Raw genomic sequence first — 17564 nt, forward strand, 5'->3', positions numbered from 1 at the left:
TAGTATTGTGGGACCGGATGAATAGTGCTAAGAACTAAGAATTCATGGTTGAAGTAAAATCTGCAAAGGGTTGCTTAAACATATGTGGCAGTGTCCACATGAATAGTGCGAGGAACTAAGAATTAACATTGGAGATGTTCTTACCCAACAACTTAAACTTTTAAAATAATTGGTTATTTCATGCTACTTTGGTGATTAATTTTGGAGTTAACTTCAAACAATTAGGCACTAATATGCTGATGTTGTCTTATCAGGTAAAGTTAGCTGTGATTATTGAAGAAAAGTGAAGCAAGCATAGCTGAATTGGAAGAACATTTCTCAAGTCTCTTGGTTTTGACCGTTTGAGGAAGCATACTAAAGGACCCTACCCAACAGTAATGGAAGAGCTATGCCATTAATTTTCTCTGGCTGATCTTAGGAAAGCAACCAATAACTTAGATCAAAATAATGTAATTCGAGAAGGAATATGTCCCAAAGTTGTAGTATATTAAGGTTGTCTTCAACTTGATCATATTGCTACTACTGCAGTAGCGGTGAAGCGAATGAGTTTTGAGCATGGATTGGAAGAGATGAAGAGGGAATTTGAGGTGCTCTGCCAGCTCCGTCACCCTAATTTGATGGCAAAATTATGCACATAGGGAGCAAACAGATGACCAAAAAAAATGAAGGATTGTTGGTGTCGGAAAGATTAGTCAGCATTGCATTGATAAAATTATTGACTTGTCAAATGATATAGTAAAACTACGAGCATTTAGGTTTGAGATTTGAGAATAACACACCAGTGATTGGAGTAGCATCTGTTGTTAGATTTTACAAAGTTATCCACATAAAAGTTGATAAAGGAGTGATCCCTTTAGCTTTCTACAAGTTATAGGCTAGTGAAAGAGAATGTTTCTAAAAGCATTTCCATTGAACAAATACTGAAGTATCTAACTTGAACCAAAATCCTCCTACCTATCCATCTCATGAAGTAGAAGGGAAGGAGAATACAAGCAAATTGCATTTTACCCTTAAGCTATTAAGAGGACCTAATAATAGTACTTTCCCTTTGAATTGCATGACTATTTGATCTCTTTCTCAACTTAAAATTTATTTAATGAATGTAGCCCCAGCCTTATCTTCCTTCATATCTCAAAAGGTAAACATTTGCATAATGAACAGAAGAAACAAAAGTTGATCAACGTGGTAAATTCAACATCACTGCAACATGACCCTCCAATTCATACAAGAACAGGGACTTGAGCTAATACCACACTTCAATTCATACAAGAAAAAAGGGCCAGTAAGTTAGTTTTGATGCAAAGGAAGAAAGTTTCATTGATCCCTCAAGAAAAAAATTTAACAGAACTGGATTTTGTAAATGGATTGCATCAATTTTTTTAATCAAATGGGCTGGACATTTTTTAAAACAGTTCCGACTAGTTGATAAGTCGGTCATCTTTTTTGTGTTGCACGACTATTGCTAGATAGTTAGATTCCTTGAGCATTTTAGGTCGGTGTTCGATCCTGAATAATGAGTATTAAGAAGCATTTGTTAGGAGATAACTATCAACTTACTGTGATTTTCGAGCCTTGAGGGATTAGTCTCATAAATATCAGCAGTGAGTTTACCTTTTGAAAAAAAATATATAATTTGTTGGGCCGGTTTTTGTAACATATTTTTTGTCCCGCCTTTTTTTTCTTCCATCCACACCATGTAGATAAGCTTTCAGAAATTAAATTTATAATACTATTGGCGGTGGCGGATTCTGAAAGTTAATTATTGTGGGCAGAACCTAGTTGACTAAAGTAAGCACCAAACAAGCAGCAACAGCTTCTTCTTCAACAACTTCAGGTATGCTGCTTTCTTCTATTCCTCACTTGTTTGATACAAATTCATAGTTACTCCCTTAACAAACATTCAACTCTACTATATTAAATCTATTTCTTCAAATTTGGTGATTTTGAGTGGTTTGGTTAGGTTTCATCCCTTGTCTACATTATTTTTGTGTTGACCCCAAAAGATTGGTATTTATTCATTCGTGTTGTTGATGTATTATCAGGTAAAGATATATAGCTGTGATTATTGTAGTGCATTGCAAGAGGCATTGATTAGATTAGAAGAATGGCTCTCAAGTATTTCTGTATTGGCTATTCGAGGAAGCATGCAAGTTCATCTAAGAGGCCTTACCAAACAACGTTAATAGAAGAGTCGTTCCATCATTTTTCTCTCGCTGATTTAAAGAAAGCAACCAATAACTTCCATGAAAATAATTTAATTGGAAGAGGAGGCTTTGGCAAGGTTTATAAAGGTTGTCTTCAACTTGATCATGTTGCTACAGCAGTAGTAGCAGTGAAGGTAAAGAGTATACATATATATTATAAGCCGAAGGAGTTCAAGAACGAAATTGAGTTGCTCTGCCAACTCCGTCATCCTAATTTGATATCTCTGATCGGATTCTGCGTCCATAAAGACAAGGAGATTATCGTGTACGAGTACATGTCCAATGGTTCCCTCGCTGATCGCCTATTCGAAAGCGATGCAAGGGAACCACTGTCATGGAAGAAGAGGCTTGAGATCTGCATAGGAGTAGCGCGTGGGTTGCACTACCTTCACTCGGGACTCAAACGCACCATCATTCACCGTGACATCAAACCCGCTAACATTCTTTTGGATGACAACATGGTACCTAAACTCTCTGATCTCGGGATTTCCGTACAAGGAGCATTGTTCACAGAAAAGCCAAAACCAATTCAAGTAAAAGAAGTTTTTCATTCAACACAAAGCGGTAATGTTTTCATAGTTTTAGTTATATAAGCTTAGTGCTTTAAAAATTTATCTGCCAAGTAAATTGATACGGTTGAGAAGTGTAATTAGGTACAGACATCCTTGCTCATGAGCTAGTTTTTGTGGATGAGAGTTGGGCTTATATTGAGTCTTAATAGATAACTTTTACTTAATAGGTACATACAATTACATGGCCCCCGAATATATACGCAAAGGCACCGTGACGGATCAATACGATGTTTATTCATTTGGTATTGTTCTAATAGATGTGGTATCTCGAAAGCCAGTTGATGCAATTAGGAATGAGATGTTTGGTTTCCAGCAACCAACAAATGAAAAAAGAGAAATGTCTAATAATGGTTCAGAATCTTCTTCAGATGATCATATTACTATGATTGAGGTGCCTGCGCCTGAGCCACCAAATGAAGAAGTAGAAATGTCTAATAATGGTTCAGAATCTTCTTCAGATGATCATATTACAATGATTGAGATGCCTGTGCCTGAGCCACCAAATGAAGAAGTAGAAATGTCCAATAATGATTCAGAATTTTCAGATGATCATATTACTATGTCTTGGGGTTCTAAGATTAATATGTTAAGGCTTCGAGCAGAGTATATTGATCCGGCTCTGGTAGGAAATATTGCACCACAATGTTATGCAGCATACATCGATATCATTGACAGGTGCTTGAAGGATGAACCAAATGAACGACCAAACATGGGCGAAGTGGAATTGCTACTTGAGCATGCGCTGACTTTGCAACTGGAGGCAGATGCCACAGATACTAGTGATCATTGATTACCTCTAATTATTCACCAGCATTACCCAACCACAACAACCAGAGATGCCAATTTCAACTTAGAACATGTTGCCTTGTTGGTTTGGCTGTCTCATATCAGATCATGTTATTCTTTCTAGTCATCACTTGACTTTTTCCTGTGTTGTTAGCAAAATTGCTTAATCATGTATGTTGCTGAAGCCTTCAATTTAATTTCGAATGGAAATGTTATTGTTGCTTTCCAAAGCATAAAAGTTCATCCACCATGCACTCATGAGCACTAACATAAGATCTAAAGAAATCAACCAACAACGTTTGATGCAACCAAGATATCTGAGTTCTGTCATAAAACCCCATATGGAACGAGAAAAAAATATACACATTCTTTCATATACCTTTGAGCTTTTCTCATCCCAAGTTTCTACTATGAAAAATTATTATTACTTTGGAATAAGGAGTAATAAACATTTCAAAACATACAGTTGCGGTTGCGGGAGTCATAGTTTCAAAGCAAGTGAGGTAACCATTCAACTTTAAAAGTCACAGCTGAGCTCTGCCACCGAGCACTAGGAGAGCAGCAATCATGATTTCGCGAATAACACCCTTTATCTCTCTTATTAAGTCTGACTCTTCAATTTTCCCATCACCATTAAGGTAAGAGTACAATTGGTAAAACATAATTAATACTATCTTAAAATTGTCAAAATATATCAAAATAGTAACAATATACAAGAACACAGGGAGTATAATGATATTAATACAAGCATAGTTAAAATGAAGGAAACTATTTGTCAAATAAGGAAGACTTAAAAAATTTACTCAGTCAAGTGCTCGCTCCACAGTTCACACATCAGAGAGGAAAAAAGACAAGACTCAAGAGATTAAAACTTGGAGGAATTTTGGTCTGTGAAGTATTGAACGTTCTGCAATCTCACCAGGTGAATTTGCACCCTAATATATTAAGCTGGGGAGATTGAATGAATTATGCAGCTTTTCTATTTCTAGTTTTCTACCTTCTTACGCTTTTTTATTGTTTCATATTTTCTGATTTGGTCACCTCCATCATCAATTTAATATATTGTTTTGATTATCCATATTTTCCTCACTTGTTTGTTATAACTTCATGGTACTTTGGTGATTAATTTTGGGGTTGACTTCAAACAATTAGGAACTCGTGTGCTGATGTTGTCTTATCAGGTAAAGGTAGCTGTGATTATTGAAGAAAAGTGCAAGATAGCTGAACTGGAAGAATGTTTCTCAAGTCTCTGGGTTTTGACCGTTTGAGGAAGCATACTAAGAGACCCTACCCAACAGTAATAGAAGAGCTATGCCATCAATTTTCTCTGGCCGATCTTAGGAAAGCAACCAATAACTTTGATCAAAATAATGTAATTCGAGAAAGAATATGTCCTAAAGTTATAGTATATAGAGGTTGTCTTCAACTTGATCATGTTGCTACAGCAGTAGTGGTTAAGCAAATGTCTGTTAAGTTGGGAGTGGAAGAGATGAAGAGGGAAATTGAGTTGCTCTGCCAGCTCCGTCACCCTAATTTGATCTCTCTTATCGGATTCTGCATCCATAAAGATGACATTTGTACTGTTTTCAAGTACATGTCCAATGGTTTCCTAAGTGATCATCTATTCAAGCGGGATGATCATGATAGGGAACCACTCTCATGGAAGAAGAGGCTAGAGATCTGCATAGGAGTAGCGCGCGGGGTGCACTACCTTCACACGGGACTCAAACGCATCATCATTCACCGTGAAATCTACCCCAATAACATTCTTTTAGATGAAAACATGGTGCCCAAACTCTCAGATTTCAGGCATTCATTACAGGGGCCGTTGTTCACTACAGAGTCCAAACCAATTGAAGGAAGTGTATATCCCCTTGCAGGTAATAAAACAACATTATCAACTTTATAAGCTCAGTGCAATGAATTTTATCTAACAAGTTAATTAGTTGATAATTATTTACTTAATAGGTATGCCGGGTTTCATGGCCCCCGAGCAATTCAATTTCAGGAACAGGCACTACACTGTTGTGACGACGGATAAATGCGATGTTTATTCATTTGGCATGGTTCTATGTGAAGTGGTATGTGCAGAGCCAATTTATACAATCATAAAGGAGAAGGAGAAGATTGATTACTATAACAAAAAAGCGCCTAGTATTAGCATACGTTCTTACATTATGTCTAGACTTCGAGCAGGGGAAATTAATCTAGCTCTGGTTGGAAAAATTGCACCAGAGTCTTATGAAGTATTCATAAATATCATTGAAAGGTGCTTGAAATACAGTTGGAATGAGCGACCAGCAATGGGTGAAGTGGAAGTGGAACTTGAGCGTTCTCTGACTTTGCAGCTGGAAGCAGACACCAGAGATACTAGGCATGATTATCTCACTAGCATTACCCAACCACAACAACAAGAGTCTACCTAGAGTATATTACGTTGATGGGTTCTGTTAGGAAACAATTTGCCCAACAATGAAAACAGCAAACTGGGAATTTAAAAGTAAGAGAAAGATGATTGTTTATTGATAGATTTGGAGAATTACAGAGAAGGGGAATGGATCCCTTTACTGACCAGAGCGTAGCTCCTTATAGGAAGCTCAGTGCTTCCTATCCATTACACTTAAAAGCTATCAAATGAGATACCTCTCTACCCCTCCCTAACTACCTTCTTATAACAAATCTAAATACAATCCTCTGCTCTCTTTCTCTCTCTGCCAGGTGTGCATTCTGTTAGTTAGTAATAGATTCCTTCTGCCCCCTTCTAGAGTACACCTTCCATATTCTTGGCCCTGCGTCATCATGTGTTAAAATCCCATTTTGAATTGCCTCTCTAACAATGCCACCTCCTGAAGATTCAACCTTGTCCTCAAGGGTGAACCTTGGGAACTCACTTCGAATTGTTGTAACATCTTCCCATGTAGCTTCTTCTGGTGTTTTGCCCTGCCACTGTACTAGAACCTGTGGAACACTCTCTTCCTGACGCAGAATGTCACGATGAGCCAAAATTGACGCTGGTTGGATTGAAGGCAACTCTTCTCCGTCCAATTGCTCAGGCAATTCAGACTCCTCCGCATAACTACCAACAGCTCTCTTAAGCAAGGATATGTGGAAAACAGGATGAATACGTGCTCCCTCAGGTAATTTCAACCGGTAAGCCACCGCCCCCACACGAGCCACAATAGGATAAGGACCAAAGTATCGCGCAGCCAGCTTGGCATGAACACGATTCGCCATAGACAATTGACGGTGAGCTCGGAGTTTGACGAAAACCCACTCTCCAACTTCAAATTCTTGATGCTTGCGTTTTGCATTCGCCTGCGCGCGCATCCGCTCCTGAGCCACCAACAAATGTTGTTTTAATTGACGCAGCGCCTCATCTCTATCTTGCAAATCCCTTTCAACAGCCCCCACACGAGTTTCTCCCAGCACCCAACGCTTGATTCCCGGAGGATTCCGACCATAAACTGCCTCAAACGGAGTTTGCTGTGTGGCAGAGTGGTATGAAGTATTAAACCAATACTCCGCCCAATGAAGCCACGAAGCCCAAGTCTTCGGTTGATCCGCCGCAAAACAACGCAGGTATGTTTCCAAGCAACGGTTAACAATCTCCGTCTGACCATCTGTCTCCGGATGATATGCTGAACTCATTTTCAGCTGAGTCCCCTGCAATCGGAACAATTCCTTCCAGAAATGGCTCACGAATAAAGGGTCACGATCACTTATGATTGACGAAGGAATCCCGTGTAAACGGATTACTTCCTTTGCAAAGATCTCAGCCACACTTCGAGCAGTATAAGGATGTTTCAATGCGATGAAGTGTGCATACTTTGTGAGGCGATCGACGACTACAAAGATTGCCTCGAACCCCCTGGATCTAGGTAAACCAGTAATGAAATCAAGGGATACATCTTCCCAAACACGCTCAGGAATTGGTAATGGCTGAAGAAGCCCTGCTGGAGATGAAGCTAAATATTTATGGCGCTGGCACACATCACATGCTTTGACAAAGTCTTGGATTGTCTTCGTCATCCCCCTCCAATACAGATTTGCAGCAATTCGACGATAAGTGCGCAGAAATCCCGAATGCCCTCCCTGTGGAGAAGTGTGGAACTCCTCAAGCAACTTCGGAATCAAAGAAGAGGTATTGGAAATGACCACACGCCCCTGATACAAAAGTGTACCCTGATTCGCACGATACCCAGGATGAGAAAGAGGATCTTGAGCCACTTCACGCATAATTTGGCTCAATTTGGGATCACTTAGTACCTCGTCTTGAACTACCTTCTGTTCCTCCCACAGTGGATAAGACAACAATGGGCACAACTCCCCTGTTTCTTCTACTCGCGACAGAGCATCTGCGCCGCGATTCGTCTTCCCTGGTTTATAAACAATGTCAAAATTATAGCCCAGCAACTTCGCAGCCCAATTCTGTTGGTCCCCAGTAACGATTTTCTGATGTAGGAATTCCTTAAGGCTCTTTTGATCCGTCGAAACCACAAATTTGCGACCCAACAAGTAAGGCCTCCAATGCTGAATTGCTAGAGCTACTGCCATTAGCTCTTTCTCATATGCGGACTTAGCAAGATTCCTGGGCCCTAAAGCTTTACTGAAATAAGCAATTGGATGCTGCCCCTGTAATAAAATTGCTCCAATTCCAACCCCAGACGCATCACACTCAAGACGGAATTCTTGAGTAAAGTCTGGCAGCGCTAATACAGGAGCAGTGGTGAGTCTTACCTTGAGTTCCTCGAAGGCTTGTTGCGCCTGTTCTCCCCACTTGAATGCATCCTTCTTGGTGAGCTCCGTTAATGGCCTTGCTATCTTGCCGTAATTCTGGATAAATTTGCGATAATATCCTGTGAGTCCCAAGAAGCCACACACTCCTTTTACATTCTTAGGGATTGGCCACGATTTCACACTGTCAATCTTGCCAGGATCCACCGCAACTCCTTCCTCTGAAATCAAATGGCCCAAATATTCCACCGATTTGGTCGCAAACTGACACTTCTTGTTTGCTGTCAATTGGTGGTGCTGCAAAATTCCCAGAACTGTTTTCAGCTGCCTCATGTGCTCTTCCCAAGTCTTACTATAGACCAAAATGTCGTCGAAGAACACCAGCACCCCGCGCCTTAAGAGAGGACGGAATACCTCATTCATGAGGCTCTGGAATGTAGAAGGGGCATTCATCAACCCGAATGGCATGACCATGTACTCGTAATGTCCTTCATGGGTCCGGAAAGCTGTCTTGTGAATGTCCTCAGGTTTGAGCAAAACTTGGTGAAACCCTGATTTTAAATCGAGCTTAGAGAAAAATACTGACCCATGGAGCTCATCGAGTAATTCTTCAATCACGGGTATGGGGAACTTGTCGGGCACGGTTACACGATTAAGAGCCCTGTAATCGACACACATTCGCCATGTTTGGTCCTTCTTTTTGACCAAAATTACAGGACTGGAATAGGCGCTTGTGCTCTGTCTTATAATCCCTGCTGCGAGCATCTCTCTAACTTGCTTCTCTATCTCGTTCTTCTGGTGATGAGGATAACGGTACGGCCTAACGTTCACAGGACCTTTCCCTTCCATGATCGTGATCCCATGTTCCCTGCCTCTTCCTGGAGGTAGACCTTGCTTCTCTTGAAACACTTCCTCAAAACTGTCCAAAAGATCATTCAATTCCTTTTTCTGCGACGAGGTAGTGTCTCCGGACAGCGGGTTGCCAAGCTTCTCCGAGTACCTGGTTCCCAGCAACCCAGGTGCCCTTTCACCCTTGGAAAAAATGCTTTGCAACGCCTCAATCTGCTCTTTCCCATTACTCATCCCCTGTAATGTGACCCACTTCTTATTGCTCCAAAAACTCAGAACTTGTGTTTCCCAATTCACTATCGTGTCTCCCAAGGTCTTGAGCCATTCAATTCCCAGCACAATATCTGGCCCTCCCAAATCGAACAATTGCGGAGCACATTGAAGTTGATAGCCCCCAAAATCAATTTCCAAACCAGCACAGCGCCCTCGAGCTTGAGATTTGAACCCATCTCCTAGCTTCACGGTCATTCTCGGCGTGTCAACTACCTCCCAACCAAGCCTCTGTACCAAATAGCAATCCACAAAATTGTGGGTTGCTCCGCTATCCACAAGCACCACCACGGGGACACCATTAATTGTACCACTAAGCTTCAGAGTTCGCGGAATCCCTCCATTTTTCATGCCAAATTCACACAAACTCATTAAGCTAAGCTCACCCTCCTGGATTTCTTCTTCTTCCTGAAGTTCCATTGCCAAGATTTTACTCTCATCAATCTCATCCTCTTCATCCTCCAGAATTAGCAGCCTCAAGTGTTTGTCGGGGCAAACGTGATTTGGGTGATATGGCCCTCCACATTTGAAGCACAGCCCTTTTTGCCTCCGCTCCATCAGTTGGGGATAAGACAAGTGATTGAACCCACGGTCCCTAGATCCAACCCGACGAGCCTCTCCTCCTGTTTTTGTCTGCTCTCCACGGGAATTTGGATTGGGTTTGCCCGTGTTTTGGCCCACATCTTTGTTTCCTCTAACCCAGACCCAATCAGCCCCATTACCCTTAGATGCTCCACTATACCCGGGTCTGGGCCCAATTCCCCCAAACCGGGTTGCTCTCACTTGGCCCATTCCTCCTTCTCCCCTCACTTCCTTCTCCACCGCCCTCGTCACTACCAACAGCTTCGCCCGATTGATTCCTCCCATAGCTACCAAGCTCCGTACCTTCCCCCTTATTTCTTCCTTCAACCCGTGCAGAAAATAACTCTGATATTGTTTCTCCGGGAGTTTGGGAATTTGGGCAGTAAGATACTCAAAATCCGTGATGTACTCCTCCACGGTGCCACGTTGCCGGAGCTCCGAAAGTTGCTCATAGACATCACCGTCGCCGTTGCCCCCATATCGCTCCAATAGCGCATCTCGGAGTCGATCCCATGTCAGCTCCTCCTCAGCTTCCAGCAAGGAATTGTAGAAGTGTATGGTTCCTCCCTCCATACTCAACTGAGCCAGGCTCACCTTGACCTCAGGGGAAGTGTCCTGTACCTTGAAATAGATCTCTGCGCGTGAGATCCATCCCGCTGGATCTTTTCCGTCGAACATTGGAAGCTCCACCTTCTTGACTGATTGACGGAACTCATTCAGAGCCTCACCGTTCAGTGTTGGTCGGACCGATTCCATCTCTTTTCCTCCTATTGATTCCGGGGTTTTTCCCCCAACTTCACGATCTGGTCTGTTGTCGCTGTCATCCCCATCAATGGCGACTGATTTCCCCACCGCTCTTTCGACCATCGTCACAAGCGTCGTGGGTAGATCCTTCATCGCCGACGTCACCGCCGTCAAAGCGGTGCGCATCGCGGCGAGCTCACTCTCCAACGCATCAATCTTGGCCTCCATCTGCGTGACTGCAACCTTGGTCTTCCTGGGTGGCATCCACTGGTTCCGGTGCAGAAGTATCCGGTAGGTCGGACCAAAATTGTTAGGAAACAATTTGCCCAACAATGAAAACAGCAAACTGGGAATTTAAAAGTAAGAGAAAGATGATTGTTTATTGATAGATTTGGAGAATTACAGAGAAGGGGAATGGATCCCTTTACTGACCAGAGCGTAGCTCCTTATAGGAAGCTCAGTGCTTCCTATCCATTACACTTAAAAGCTATCAAATGAGATACCTCTCTACCCCTCCCTAACTACCTTCTTATAACAAATCTAAATACAATCTTCTGCTCTCTTTCTCTCTCTGCCAGGTGTGCATTCTGTTAGTTAGTAATAGATTCCTTCTGCCCCCTTCTAGAGTACACCTTCCATATTCTTGGCCCTGCGTCATCATGTGTTAAAATCCCATTTTGAATTGCCTCTCTAACAGGTTCATGTTGATTTCTTTCTTTGCAGGTTGCAACATCAACCACTTGCTGCTGATGCTGTTAAAACTTATCACTTGACTTGCTCAATCATGTATTTTGTCGAAATATTTATTTAAACAAGTCTTAATAATCCTTTTAGCAAACGTTTGAGCTTGTGCTATTCTAACTTTGAGCATAAAAGTTCATTTACCATGCGCTCTTGACAGCATTAACAGAAGATCTACATTTTCAATTTTCCTTGGCTAATCTAAAGAAATCAACCAACAACTCTTGACGAAAAACCAAATATGAGAAGGAGCATTTGATGCAGTCTATCATTAATGGTTATCTCAACTCTCAAACATCACAAGGGTACAATTGATGATGCAACGATATTGATGTAGGCAAAGGTGAAACTCAACCTAAGAGATCTTTGAGTTCGAAACGAAATTGAGCTGCTCTGTCAGCTTCATTACCCAAATTTGATGTCTCTTATAGGATCATGTGACCTTACATGAGAGATTATTGTTGTGTATGAGTACATGACCAGTTATGCATCTATGATCACATGTATTGTAATGATAATACTACTCACATGGAAGCCAAGGCTAAACAATTGCATTGGAGCAAAACCTGGATCACAATAGCATCATTTTTCATTTGACATAAAGCCTCCATATGGAAAAAAAAAAAGCCATCAGATTCTTTCATATATCTTTGAAACTTTCTCAGCCCAAGTTTCTAATAATAATAAATTATTACAACTTTGGAATTAGAAGTAACAAACCTTTCTCAATATACAAACAAAAGTTTCTGCTATAACTTCCCCTTTTGTATTGGACAAATTAGATATATTCTTCACATTTTTTTGCAACGAAGTACATCTAATTGCAATCTATGTCCTTCTCTCTCATGATACATTATCCACAAGGATGCTAGAAAAGAATACACCAATTGAATCATACTAAAAGAATGAAACTATTGAATTTTCTAGTATCCAGCAATTATTTTCAGAAGAATCTGTTAGTATAGACTGTATAAGTTTCTCAAGCCAAGACTGCTCAATGTGAAACAGCAACTCCAGTGCTGAAGCTAGTTATCCAACACAACATCACCTTAATCTTCACTAATCTATCAGTATAGACATGCTTGCAGACCAATTGCATCTATTCATCTTTTAAGCATACGCGTTCTGAGAAAAGGAAAAGAAGAAATGCTTTTAGGCAAAGCGAATATACATAGCGAGGGTACTATGATACATGAGGATTTTAAGTTTGAATATTTATTTCAAAGTTCATAGCCAAAAGATGAGGAAAATGCCCCGCAAAAAAGGAACATTAAATAAACTTGCAAATTTGGAATCAGCCTCTTGACTTTGCAGGCACAGGTTCAACGCAACGGTAAGGTTGCTGCCATGTGACTTTGCAGTACACGCTCAAGTCGTGGAATCAGTCTCTTGCAAAAATGCAAGGTAAATTGCCTACATTATGTTCATAATGCGGGTCCAGCCTCTCCCAGGACCTCACACATGATGGGAGCTTTATAGCACCAGGTTTTCCCTTTTATTAAATAAACATGCAAATTAATTAAGATGATGACAGAGTTACTCAACAAATAAAAAAGAACATTAAATAAACTTTTCATGCAAAGTTACCAGCAGTCAGCAGACTTACTCAAGAATACCAGATTTGAAAACTAGGATGATGTCAGAACATATCTAATTAAAGAAATTATTATACCTAAATTTAAGTTAAACTGTTTTTCTAATATTTTCTTGTACTAGACCAAACTACGCAAAAAACTTAGAATATAAGTGCAAAGACACATAAGAGAACATAATCAGAGAGCAAGAGTTCTTACTCAGATACTCATAAGTCAAAATCATTGAAGTGCCCCACGCGGACATACTGAAAAATCTTGGACCAAAACCTCTATAGAAGCCTTTCAAACCATCTTCATTGATTAAATCTTTAGCAACTTGTTTTATAGAGCTTCTTTTTTCATGTCCCATCACCTGGAGTTCACAAATATCCAGTCATAAAAATTAAAGAGGGAGCAATCACGATAAAAGAATTCTAATAACTAAGAAAGTAAAATGCATAACGTTCATGAAATATTATTTTCATTATTTTATTCCCTTTTTAGCCTTCTTTTGGAGAATGAGGTGGCAATATACATCACCATAATTTCCCAATGATATATACAGAAGCAACATGTGTTTTGTTGTCTCTTTCATCTTAACAATCTACTGCCTGCAGTTTGAGTGATAGCAAGTACATGCACAGCAAGGGAAAAGAGATATAATAGGAGAGGAGAGAAGAGAAGACTCACAAACTGAGCAACAATGAAAGTACTAGAAATCATTTTCCAAAACACAGAGGATTGCTATACCTATATAAGAACTTATTTATTCATATGTCTAGCCAATGTGGGACATTAACACACCCCCTCACACCCAGGGCTGGAGATCTTAGAATTCAGATTTGAAGGATTGGACATTTGCGGGTGACCCATTTATGGATGACCCAAATAAACGGATCTAGGATGGACTCTAATACCATCTTAGAATTCAGATTAGACCTAACTCTACCCCAAAAACTTCCTCAGGAGTGAGGATTGCTCGCGCCCATATAAGAACTTACTTATCTGTATCTCTAGTCAATGTCAGACTTTAACAAAATATAACAAACAATACAAGAAATACCATCCACTGCGATGATCAAGGATAACAATGAACTAAGCAAGAAAAGAAACATCTTCCACAAGCTTATGCAAACCTGTAAACGTGTCTTGATAGTATCCAGAGGGGTCGTAATGCAGGATGAAGTTGCGCCGGCAATAACCCCTCCAGTAGCCTGAACTAACATAATCTTCTGCAGACTAGGAGTGTCTTCACCTGTGGCACCTTGGTCCAAGAATCTGTTAATGCAACCAAGTGCTATCTTTGATATTTGAAAGTGTGCATAATAATGTAGAAATAAAAATAATGGTCAGCACTAAGCACATGTATCATCATCCTGTTACTTGTAAAATTTACTGTAATGTATCAAAAGAAAAAACGCTCACGAGTTTACTACAAAATTAGCATATCCTTTTCATAGGCTCTCTCAGCCAAGACTAAATTCTAGCTTTCAACTTAATACAAAGATACAATCCACTACGTGCGTGCAGATGCAGTTACAGACTTCCAGCATCACACATTTTCAACTAGTAATCTAACCCTTAGAGACTGAATGCAGTATATTAATCTGACTAAACTAACATAAAACTTCAAGAACATTTATCATATTTGAGAAATACACTATGCCAGTACTTTTGATTTTACGCAATGTTCCTTACAACAGATGTTCATAGCTCTAACTTAGATGAAGGGCCAATAAGCTAAGTTTGAAACTATGCGTACCTCATAAATAACACTTGTATAGAAGATACCATGCATGTTAAATGAAAACTCAATTGATTAATGTATTAATCAACACTCTCATACATCACATAGAAGCCATATAGTCCTGCTCCAACTTTATAAGAATCAAAATCTTCTTATTTAGATTAAATAAAGTTGAAACCAATTGGCGCCTCAATCATGGAAATTTACGTCAAGTTTGTCTAACTCTTTGGAAGGTAAACAGTTACAATGTCTTATATTAAATATTAAAGATAGTTCTAGATAAGAGCATTGGTAAAAGGAGACAACGTCCTACACTCCTAATGAAAGCTGAGCAAAGAGACAGAGGAACCCTTTAGTTGGTGAGAAATCAGATAGGAATAACTTTAGTTTCTTATCATTTGACTATGGATACAATAAAAAAATAACGGAAAAGGTAATGAAAGAGTGATTCAATATAAGTAACACAATACAGGCATTATCATGTCTTACCTCCAAATGAAGCGTTGGCTTGAACCATAACTTGCCCACCATACTGCACTTGAAGGTGAATAAGTAACAACGGAGAGACCAAACCCTCGATAAAATCCCCGGATTCCATCAGCCCTTAAAATGTTTCGAGCAACATCCAGACCCCCACTATATTGGGCATTCCCTGAGTATCCTTGCACCATCAACTTTTGGCTAACCTGAATATCATAAAATACGAGATAGATAGTAAAATTATCCATTAGAAGAAAATAAAAGAAAACAAGTTAACAGGAAAAGGAACCAGAACGGAAAAACAAAAAAGAAAAGGCAAACATAAAACCTTCCTTATTTACTGAGTATCTATCATTAACACCCTTTAAAGAAGCATTGGTGCAACACCATCACGAAGACAACCTTTATGACAGAAATAAACTGAAAATTTGCTATTTGTAAAATTTTAAATGGTGCTCCAATGGGAAACACCATATCAGCGCAAACCCATGCATTCCACCCTTCTTCCAAAAAGAATTTTCTTATATTCAAGCTTTATGTGACGAGCCAAGCGAGATTGTTAAAAACCAATAGTAGAACAGAATAGTGTTTTAGAACAAACAATATTACTTTTAAAATCAAAAGAAAAATGAGAATAAGAAACACGTATTTTGAATTAGAGAAGACATGTGACAGAACAACAGGAAACAAATTCCAAGTTCCATTGCTTGCAACAGTACTGAAAACTAAGCACCAAAGATGGTCGCTTTGACTAAAGAATTTGCTTAACATAAGAGCTGATGTATTTAAATTTACCACCATATCCATATGAACATTTGTAGTTGTCAATTATTGCAAAATGAGGTGATTTCAAGTTCAAGCATGAATTAGATTATGTACCACATCAATTGGTACAAACACAGATTGAGCAAAAAGCGACGATGTCATGCCTGCAAAACCATTTGCTACAGCAACCTGCGTAGCTTCAGATAGCCTAAAAGGTTCGAGCATTCTAAAGGCAGCCGCCTTTGTGGTCTCCAGAGTGGTGAGGAATATGACTCTAGCCGGAATCGCACCGGTGATAACTGTGCCAAACCCTCTATACAAACCAGGGATGCCATCTGTCTTAAGCAACCCTTTTGCGACAGAGAACGCGTTCCTCTCCACAGCACCCTTTTTAGCAACCTGCAGCCTAGTTTTCACAACAGAAACCGGGTAAAGTGCCACCGTAACACCCGTAAAAAGTCCAGCTCCCACGACATAGAACTTAGTTTTATCTAGCCTGCAGATTTGAGTGAACTTAATCAGGGTACATAGCTTAAAAATGCAAAGTTCAATGTAATAATTAATAAATACCATGAGCTCAAAAAGAGTCTCAATATCCATAAGGTTTATTAACAATAAATCGATGCAAAAGCAAGATGGCCGCAATCTTCATGAAGAAATAGCATCCACAGATAGAAAATGGAACAGGCATAAATTTACAAAGGGCAGCTTGGTGCACAAAGCTCATCTAATAATGAAGCAGAAAAGTAAAGAATGCAACAAACTGACAGCATATTTGAAAATTGTTGTACAATTGATTCTAAACCGAAAATCAATTTTGGGGGAAATTTCTCCAGAATTGATTTTGAGGGAAAGTAAGCTGATTGAAAACAAAAGCACAAAGCAGAAATGAAAAGCATAGAAGGATGAAGATGAAGGAAGAGCATAATACTTGTCCCAATTAATCTCAGTTTGACCGAATGATTGTGCCATTTGAGGGATCCAAATCCAAAATGATGAAAAGCTCAGAAGAAAAATCAACAACACCACATCATTCTTGAAGGGAGGTGTTGTTGTAATAAGAAATAACAAACGTTGTTGTTGTTCGTTGTTGTTAATGTTGTTGTTGTTGGATTTTTGGTGGCAAAGGCTGCGCGTACGCGGTGTTGTGGGAAGACACACAACGTCGTTGATTTTCAATTGCAGGAGTTTTGTTTTACTTTGACCATTTTTTCTCATTCATTCTTTTTCTTTTCTTTTCTATGAATCAATGTTCAATTTCGAATCATTGTTTGTTCTAACTTTGCTGGATGCTTCCTCATTTTAGTTCATTGATTGTCTATTTTTATTGTATGAAGACATGTGCTAGCATACCTACAATGGCACGAATGCAATATACAGGCTTTTGCTTAATTTTTTAACAATTTGTAATTTTTTTTTAAGAACAATTTGTACTTCACAATAATGTATTAGACTCATAGTTTTAAGAAAATATACATAGTTATGATATAATAGTTTATATTTATGTGAATATAGA

General features: G+C 39.6%; 3 protein-coding genes across 6 annotated transcripts; 2 read left to right on the top strand and 1 right to left on the bottom strand.

Annotated features, from left to right (window-relative positions):
* Window positions 1-1738: 1738 nt before the first annotated feature.
* LOC130728639 (receptor-like protein kinase ANXUR1) lies at window positions 1739-3777 on the top strand. Of its 3 annotated transcripts, none has more exons than XM_057580163.1 (3): window positions 1739-1834; window positions 2043-2768; window positions 2944-3777. In XM_057580163.1, exons 2-3 carry the CDS (start codon window positions 2105-2107, stop codon window positions 3564-3566), a joined length of 1287 nt encoding a protein of 428 aa, XP_057436146.1. In that variant the 5' UTR covers window positions 1739-1834; window positions 2043-2104; the 3' UTR covers window positions 3567-3777. The 3 variants fall into 3 exon arrangements, with proteins under 3 accessions (XP_057436146.1, XP_057436147.1, XP_057436145.1); XM_057580164.1 differs by lacking the exon at window positions 1739-1834 and adding an exon at window positions 1936-1955 and having other exon boundaries at window positions 3145-3777; XM_057580162.1 differs by lacking the exon at window positions 1739-1834 and adding an exon at window positions 1937-1955.
* Window positions 3778-3918: 141 nt separating this feature from the next.
* On the top strand, window positions 3919-11550 carry LOC130728642 (putative receptor-like protein kinase At5g39000). 2 transcript variants are annotated; one of them, XR_009015724.1, is made up of 4 exons: window positions 3919-4484; window positions 4744-5442; window positions 5531-6062; window positions 11465-11550. XR_009015724.1 is itself a non-coding variant. In XM_057580168.1 (3 exons), exons 2-3 carry the CDS (start codon window positions 4797-4799, stop codon window positions 5986-5988), a joined length of 1104 nt encoding a protein of 367 aa, XP_057436151.1. In that variant the 5' UTR covers window positions 3919-4484; window positions 4744-4796; the 3' UTR covers window positions 5989-6352. The 2 variants fall into 2 exon arrangements, 1 of the variants encoding a protein (XP_057436151.1); XM_057580168.1 differs by lacking the exon at window positions 11465-11550 and having other exon boundaries at window positions 5531-6352.
* On the bottom strand, window positions 11103-17324 carry LOC130728640 (uncharacterized). The gene is made up of 6 exons (XM_057580165.1): window positions 16980-17324; window positions 16163-16544; window positions 15293-15489; window positions 14193-14334; window positions 13276-13429; window positions 11103-12607 (listed from the first exon to the last, which is right to left on the bottom strand). The coding sequence occupies exons 1-6, from the start codon at window positions 17264-17266 to the stop codon at window positions 12582-12584; spliced, it is 1188 nt and encodes a 395-aa protein (XP_057436148.1). The 5' UTR covers window positions 17267-17324; the 3' UTR covers window positions 11103-12581.
* Between the last annotated feature and the right edge of the window lie 240 nt (window positions 17325-17564).

Source organism: Lotus japonicus, chromosome 1, assembly GCF_012489685.1.
Source record: "Lotus japonicus ecotype B-129 chromosome 1, LjGifu_v1.2".
Classification (NCBI taxonomy): Eukaryota; Viridiplantae; Streptophyta; class Magnoliopsida; order Fabales; family Fabaceae; genus Lotus; species Lotus japonicus.